The sequence below is a fragment of the Elephantulus edwardii genome, unplaced genomic scaffold (genome assembly GCF_000299155.1).
Source record: "Elephantulus edwardii isolate Elephantulus edwardi_28Jun2011 unplaced genomic scaffold, EleEdw1.0 scaffold00060, whole genome shotgun sequence".
NCBI lineage: Eukaryota > Metazoa > Chordata > Mammalia > Macroscelidea > Macroscelididae > Elephantulus > Elephantulus edwardii.
The window spans coordinates 17,226,042-17,234,336 of record NW_006399810.1 but is presented as its reverse complement, the minus strand read 5'-3'; the positions used below and the strand labels follow the sequence as shown (position 1 = coordinate 17,234,336).

General features: G+C 42.2%; 1 protein-coding gene across 1 annotated transcript in view; it reads left to right on the top strand.

Moving 5' to 3' along the window:
* Positions 1-4,378: 4,378 nt before the first annotated feature.
* RPUSD3 (RNA pseudouridylate synthase domain containing 3) overlaps positions 4,379-8,295 on the top strand; it is a 12,813-nt gene continuing 8,896 nt past the window's right edge. The window contains exons 1-4 of the mRNA XM_006887694.1: positions 4,379-4,479; positions 4,751-4,893; positions 6,496-6,540; positions 6,710-6,809. Coding sequence (XP_006887756.1) covers positions 4,379-4,479; positions 4,751-4,893; positions 6,496-6,540; positions 6,710-6,809 — 389 coding nt within the window. The remainder of the gene's footprint in view (positions 4,480-4,750; positions 4,894-6,495; positions 6,541-6,709; positions 6,810-8,295) is intronic.

The window sequence follows — 8,295 nt, the reverse complement described above, 5'->3', positions numbered from 1 at the left end:
TGTTTTGCATCAGAGAGCAGGACTAGGGATTATAGAAGGAGAATTAATGCCTTTGAGCTGTGGTGTTCGAGAAGAGTATTGAATATACCATGGACTGTTAATAGAATGGATAGTTTCATCCTGGAGAAGGTGAAACCAGGCTGCTCCTTGGAGGCAAGGATTCTGAAGCTTCGTCTGACATACTTTGGACATGTTGCAAAGGAGAACAAGTCCTTGGAGAGGGGTGTCATGCTTGGGAAGGTGGAGGGACAACGCAGGATAGGAAGACCCTCAATGAGATGGATTGATTCAGTGACTGGTGTAATGGGGATAGGTGTGTCAGAGACGAGATTGGCACAGGATACAGCAGGGTTTAGGGCTGTTGTACATAGGGTCGATATGAGTTGCAGGTGACTCATAACAATGACAACAACCACCACCACCACCATGGTATGTTCAAGACTCTTCTCCAGCACCACAACATGAAGGCATCAATTATTCTTCCGTCATCCTTAGTCGTTGTTCAGCTCTCTGATGCATAGCAAGTAATTGAGAAGTCCATAGCTTGTATTAGGTGCACCTTAGACTCTAGACTGACATCGTTACTTCTCAGCACTCTGAAGAGGTCCGTGACAGCAGATTGTCCCAATTTAATTTGCCTTTTTTTTCTTGACCACTTTTATATTCCTCTAATAGACCATACTTCTCTGAAGTAAAATAGCTGGGTGTAACAAAATAAGTGTGTGATATTAATTTGTCTTTTGATTTCCTGACTTCTGTTGCCAAGAATGTTGATTGTGGTGCCAAGCAAGCTGTAATTCTTAACAACCTTAATCTCCTCTCTATTTATTGTTTTTAATTCTTTACTCAGAATGTAATTAAGTAATGGGAAACAAATACTTATAATACTTCAGGCAAAATTAATCTTTTTTACAATTAATGGATACAATAAGTAGTCATGTACAGTTGAGTAGGAACTGATCCATAGCTGATTGGGCAGTAAATCCCGAGGGAGGAGATTACTCATCTTTCTCCTGTGGAATAGATACAATAATAGCCCTGTACCAATATAAAACTAAGGGACCTCTGGTGGCATAGTAGTGAAGAGATATGCTGCCAACCTGAATATATAAGGTTTGAATCCACTAGCTGCTCCACAGAAGAAAGATGGCAATTAATCTCTTATTGTCACCTATGAATTGGTTACAACTCTAAAGTGCACAACAAAAACAACAATGTAAAACTAACATTTAAAAAATAACACAAGCAGGGAGCAGAGAGGGGAACAGATGACTTTTCCTTCATCTAGCCAAGTATATCACTAATAACACAAGCAAGCAAGATCCTGCTGAAGATTATTAAAAAATGACTGGAACATCAGCAGAGAACTACCAGATGTGCAGGCTGGATTTAGAAGAGGTTGTGGCACTAGGAACATCATAGCCAACATTAGATGAATCCTGACCGAAAGCAGAGAGTACCAGAGGAATGTTTATCTGTGTTTCATTGACTATGCGAAGGCATTTGACTGTGTGGATCACAACAAATTGTAGGTATTGTTGAGAAGAATGGGAATTCTAGAACACCTAATTGTGCTTATGTGAAACCTATAACTGGTCCAGGAAGCAGTCATCAGAACAGAGCAGGGAAACACTGTATAGTTCAGGATCAGGAAAGGTGTGCATCAAGGATGCATCCCATCTCCTTATCTTTTCAGTCTATATGCTGAACAGATAATTCAGGAGGGTGAGTTTTTTGAGAAGGAATGTGGCATTAGGATTGGAGGAAGATTCAACAACAATCTGCGTTATACAGATGACATAATCTTGCTTGCTGAAACAGAAAAGGACATGAGGTGTTTGCTGCAGAAGGTCAAGTACTGTAGTCTTCAATATGGATTGAAGCTCCACATCAAGAAAACAAAGATTCTCACCATTGTCAACCTCATGATAGATAAAGAAGAGATTGAGATTATTGTTAACTTCAGCTTGCTTGGTTCCACAACCAACATTCTTGGCTCTAGCAGTCAGGAAATCAAAAGACTAATTGCATTGGGAAAGTCTGTTGTAGGAGACCTTTCTAGAGTACAGAAGAGCAATGATAACAGTCTGGAGATTAAGGTGCTCCTGATCCTGGCGATAGAGCTGGACAAAACCTAAGAATGATAGAAGAACCAATGCCTTGAGTTGGGGTAGTGGAGAAGAGTGTTGAACATACCATGGACTGCCAGGAGAACAAATAGGTCTGTCTTAGGATGAAACCAGGATGTTCCCTGGAGGCAAGGGTTTTGAAGCTTTGCCTCACATACTTTGGGCATGTGCCCAGGAAGGACCAGTTTTTGGAGAGGTACGTCATGCTTAGAAGGGTGGAAAGACAGAGTGCAGGAGAGGAAGACCCAGGATGAGATGGATTGACTCAGTGATTGGAGAAATGAGATTGGGTTTGTCAGAGATGATGAAATAAGCTCAGGTTAGGGCAGGTTTTAGAGTTAATGTACATAGGGATGCTATGTCGCAGGTGACTCGATGGCACATAACAGCTACAACAACAGCCAGGTATCTAAGGTGCACCTGATTCAGGTCATGGTTTTCTCAACCACCTGCTACAGAGAGCTGGACAATGAATAAGGATGACAGATGAAGAATTGATGCCTTTGAATTGTGGTGCTGGAGAAGATTACTAAATATCCCATGGACTGCCAAAAATATAGATATATCTTGGAAAAGTGCAGCCAGAATTTGGAGGCAAAGATGACAAAGCTTAGTCTTTCATACTTTGGACATGTAGCTGAGTTGCGCTATTCCTAGAAAAGGGGCATTATGCTTGAAAATATCAGTGAAGGAGAGCAAGACCCCCCCAGTGAGATGGACTGATACAGCCACTGCAGCAATAGGCTAGAGTGTGTCAGGGATGATAGGGATGGCACAGGACAGGGGAGGGTTCAGGTCAGCAATTCATAGATGGAAACTAACAACAAGAACAACAACAAGCCAAGCATCAAACTCCTTTGTGGCCCTTCCCCATAGCTTATGATCAACTGTCTCTGGAATATTGGTAAGACCTCACCAACTAGTTTGAGATATGGCCACGATCAGACCACCTTGACAAGATGTTAAAATTTTCTCTCATTCTGCTGTCCTGTCCTTTGCCTAGGTTAGCCTCTGAAATCTGCCAGCTCTCTTTGCGTCCTGTATACTATATAAGTAAAACTTCTCCTTGCCCCTTTCCAACCAGCCAAGATTGGTCTTGAAGCAAGTATCAGAACTAGGGCCTCTCGGTAACACGTTTCCAGTAATTCCCAAGTGATTGGTTCTGTTTAGTTTAAAATCTTAATTAAAACGTCACTATAGACCTCTCCAAAGTACTGAAGAGCAATGGTGTCTCTCTGGAGACTAAGGTGCGTCTGATACAGGCCGTGGTCTTTGCTATCACTTGTTATCAGAGAGTTGGACAATGACTAAGGAGGATAGAAGGAGAATTGATGCCTTTGAGCTGTGGTGCTGGAGAAGAGTATTGAGGGTACCATGGACTGCTAGGAAAACAAACAGATTCATCCTGGAGAGGGTTAAACCGGGCTGCTCCTTGGAGGCAAGGATTTTGAGGCTCCGTCTAACATACTTTGGACATGTTGTAAGGAGGGACAGGTCCTTGGAGAGGGACATCATGCTTGGGAGGGTGGACAGACAGCGCAAGAGGGGTAGGCCCTCTATGAAGTGGATTGATTCAGTGACTGGGGCAATTGGGATGGGAGTGTCAGAGACTGCGATTGGCACAAGCAGAGCAGAGTTTAGGGCTGTTGTACATAGGGTCACTATGAGTCTCAGGCGACTCGACGTCACATAACAACAACAAACAACAATAGAATGTTTGAATTTGGGTGTCATTTTTTTTTACCCCAGCAGCAGCATTAAGAATACCAAACTTTTAGTAAAGCTCCACACTTAACCTTTGTGTCACCAGGGCACTTGACATAGAGTTAGGACTATAAAAATAATGACAGAATTGTGTATTTATTTCTTCTCTAGATTCTGCTACAAGAGTTTGTTTCCTCGTTTTGAAATTTTTTGGTCTTTGACAAATAACAGGGTAGTAAATGTCTTTCCTCCTTTGGCCAAAAATCCTTTTGGATTATGCAACTCTGTGTTCTAGGAGGTTTGGTACTGGACCAAAGGGAATGTATCCCACCCGTCCCAGTTTATGCACAGTAAGTACCTACGTATTTACAAGTACACACTTGATTCCTCCACGCAGCTCCCTTCCGTTTTCTCACGGGTCGCGGTGTTGATTGACAGTCAGTCTAACCAATTAGCGTTAGGCGGCTGGCCGGGGAGGTTGGTTTTCTCGCTGGGCACGCGCAGGCCGTCCTTCTGTATACTCACGTGTGGGCCTCACGCTGGGAATGGTCCGGTTTCGTGCTTGGAACCAGGTGCGGGCTTTTTGCCTGCGGTGTTCAGCGGACCGTGAAGTGGCCAGGGTCGCAGGCTTTAGCACCAAGACCCGGTAATTACACCTTCCCGGGAGAAGCACTGAATGGGCGTGTACAGAATCTGGGGTGAGAGATGGGTTTTTCAACTGTGCTGAATGCACATTCAACTGTGCTGAATTCCCCTGAGCAAGTCACTCACCCTCTGAGTGCCTTCCACCCCCCCATCTGTAAAATGAGAGCGGGCCGATCTGAAGCTCCGCCCAGAAGTCTGAGGAGGTGGTGGGATTTGGGGAGAGGTGCGTGGAGGCAGGCAGCGTCACCCTGTTGCTTCTCCATCCTTTCCAGGCATGGATTACAACCTCCAGAGTCCAGTAGTAAAGAGTTGCGGCCCACCAAGGACCTTACATTTCCAGGGTCGCTGCGGATGGAGGACCTCAGTCGCGAGGAGCTGCTTAATGTGATCAAGGCAGCCGTGGTTGAGCAGGAAGGTGGGTGATCTGTTCCAGGGGGTTATTCATTATCTATTTTTTTTTCCTCTTAGGAGGGAAAGAACTGTCCTAAAGGAATATGTGATTAAGCATTATACGTATAACGACAATCTGGGAAAAACGGTGCATTGCAAAGTTGAATTGGGAGGAAAATATGCAAAATAAATGAACAAAGAAATTAGAAAAATGATCTAAATTTCTGTTTTAAAAACTGTATACTGGCCGTATAAGTGTAAAAGTGCATTTTTTAGTTCTATTAATTGATCCTTAAGTTGTATATGTGTATATTTTCAAAACAGTTTGTTCTATAAAAGGGATAAACAGTAAAAAAAGAAGAAAGAAATGTAGATGCGAGAGCTCGGTATGCAGAGACCCTGAAGGGAACCTGAAATCCCCTTTCCCTTTTCATGTAGTGGGAACGGGGTACTAGGATTTTGACATCAGTCATTTACTGTTTATTGCTAGATAAGGCATAGGCTTTCAAGTTAGGCACATTTAGGTAGGCTCTGTTCCATTTTATGATGTGGCTTTGAGCTCTGATGGCCTAGCAGTAATGAGTTGTGCTCCTATCCCAAAGACAAGTGGTTTGAATCCTCAAGCTGCTTTGTGGGAGAAAGATGGACAAAGCCTCCTTTGGTGAAATTTAGAGCTGAGGCTCAGCTATGAATTGATTGTGACTGGAAGAGCATTTAGCTTTAGGAAAATCACCCAATGCTCTAAGTCTTGGTGTCTGTATTAAGCCACTTACTTTCTTAACTACTGTTTTGAATCATCTGGTGACACTTGGTAGTGTGGTAAATTGCTTATCTAAAGGCTGCTTGTCTCTGCAGCTGGAATCCATCAGCTGCTCTACAAGAGGAAGATGAGCGCTTTCCTCCCATTAAGATTTACAGCCTTGCAAACAGATGGAGGGTCACAGACTTGAAATTAACTGTGTTCTTAGAATTTGCTGTGAGTGTTCAACAAGACGGATATAATTTCTGCCCTCAGGGAGCCAACTTTGGTTGGAAAAATGAATTAGCCAGAAAAAGACATGAATAAGTTACAAGGTAGTGATAAACTGAAACAAAAACCAAAACAAAATCTCATTGCTGTTGAGTCCATTTCAATCATAATAGACTTACAGGACAGAGTATAGCTTCCCCATAGGGTTTCTAAGGCTTTCCATCTTTACTAGAACAGATAGCCACATTTTCTCCCCGGAGTGGCTGGGGAGTTCCAACCATTGATGTGTTTGGTTAACCCAGAATTTAAGCCATGCACCATCGTGAAAGTGTTATGAATAAACTAAAGCAGTGTTAAGATGGTGAGGGGTTGGGGAATGGGACTTCATGCCTCTCTTTGGTGGTGACATTTGAGCCAAAATCAGTGCAGACATGTGAAAATCTAGAGTAGGGAAAATGACGAGTGCAGAGGTGCTGTGGTGGCCACAAACTTGGCATATTTAAAGACACAAAAAGTTTAGGATGGGGTTGATAACTCTTGAGTAAGAATTGTTGAGCTGTAAATGCTAACATAAGTGAGAATGTGCTTTGTAAATGAAGCTTTACACAAAAGTTAACTTGCTGTTGCTGATGTTCATGTAATTATTATTTGTTACAGGCTCTCTGGTGACAATTAACAAGCCTCAGGGGCTGCCAGTTACAGGTAAGGTAGAGGACATGGGAAAGGAATGCTGGGGAAAAGTGTTTACTATCTAAAGGGAAGCGAACAGTGACGAGAAAAGGATGATGGTATAAAACCCTGGAGAGAAAAGGATGATGGTATAAAACCCTGGCCTGTGGAGTGGCTTGTCCTTATGTCTCTTCTTTCTCAGGGAAGCCAGGAGACCTGACGCTACTCACAGTGCTGCCAGACCTAAGTCAGTCACTGGGGCTCAGGGATCAGGAGCTCCAGGTTGTCCGAGCACCTGCGAAGTGAGTAGAGGGGGAATGTTGTTATTAGGTACCATTGAGTCAAGTATGACCCGTAGCGATTCTATAAATTGCAGGGATGAATGGTGTCCTCTCCTGTGCCATCCTCATACTTCCTGACACTTGAGTCCCTTGTGGCAGTCACTGTCAGTCGACCTGGTTAAGGGTCTTCCTCTCCTTCACTGATCCTCTGCATTTCTAAAAATGATGTTTCTCTCCAAGGAATAGTTTTCCAGCATTGAAGCTTTGTGTATTACATGTTCCAATTATTAAAAGATGTTTGCACTGTTTTTCCTCATTATGATTTGACTTTCAATCTGGGCTGTACCTCTAATTCTATAACTATCCATGTTCTTCTACTGTTCATAGGGTTTTTAGAGAACTGCAATTTAAGAAGTGTATGGACAGTCATCTTTCCTAGTGTGTCTTAATCTGGGAGCTGTACTGTCCACCATGACGTGTGGCATTTAACACTCTTAGGATTGCTTTCAGCATCACAGCAACCCATAAATTAATCTCAGTACAGCAAACTGACAGACAAATGCTGGGCTAATTAAAACAATGAATTTCCTCAAATTATTGTTGAACCTCTAATACCAAATTAGGCATTCAAATAAATGTTACCAGATCCATTTGAAGCATGCACTGATGTGCCAGGAGAGTTGGAGGGTATTGAAACATTCCAGCTGAGACTCACAGCTGCTGTTGTGCTAGGATCACATTACAGATGTGGATATTCTGGTCACATGGAATTCTCTTCTGAATCTTTATTTTCTCCGTAATTTTCTATTTTAGTTGTGATTTTGATAAAAGTTTACAGAGAAATTGGATTTTCATTCATTCATTGTTACACATTTACCTCCCTCCCCTCTTCTAGTTCACTTTCATTCTTTTTTTTTTTTAATATTTACTGTTGTACACTTTCCTCCCTCCCTCTTTGCTCCTCCTCCCCCAGTCCTCTTTGCAATGTACCTCTTAATATGGACTGTTGCTTGCTTATAATACCTAATCATATATTCCTTTAAAATAGTTCTCTTCCTAATCTGTTCCAATATAGTGTTCATTATCCATTCTTTTCCTGTTCTCTTTCCAGCTACCCATGCCAGTCCTGCTTCGTAACAGTGTGTTATGCAGTATTTGCCCTTATGAGATTGAGACATTTCACTCTGTATTGTGTCCTCCAGGGTCACTCATGTTGTGTAATGTTTTACAAGATCATTATTTTTCAGGGCTGCATAGTATTCCACTATGTAACTGTCCTATAGTTTACTATCCATTTGTTGATGGGCACTTGGGTTACTTCCATCTCTTTTGCTGTTGTGAATAATGCAGCAATAAAAATGAGTGTGCATACATCTGTTTGGATGACAGTTCTGGTTTCTTTAGAGTATATTGTCAGTAGTGCAATTGCTGGGTCAAATGGTGTTTATATTTCCAGCATTTTGAGAAAGTGCCAAAATGCCTTTCTTTCTTTTTTTTTTTTAAATTT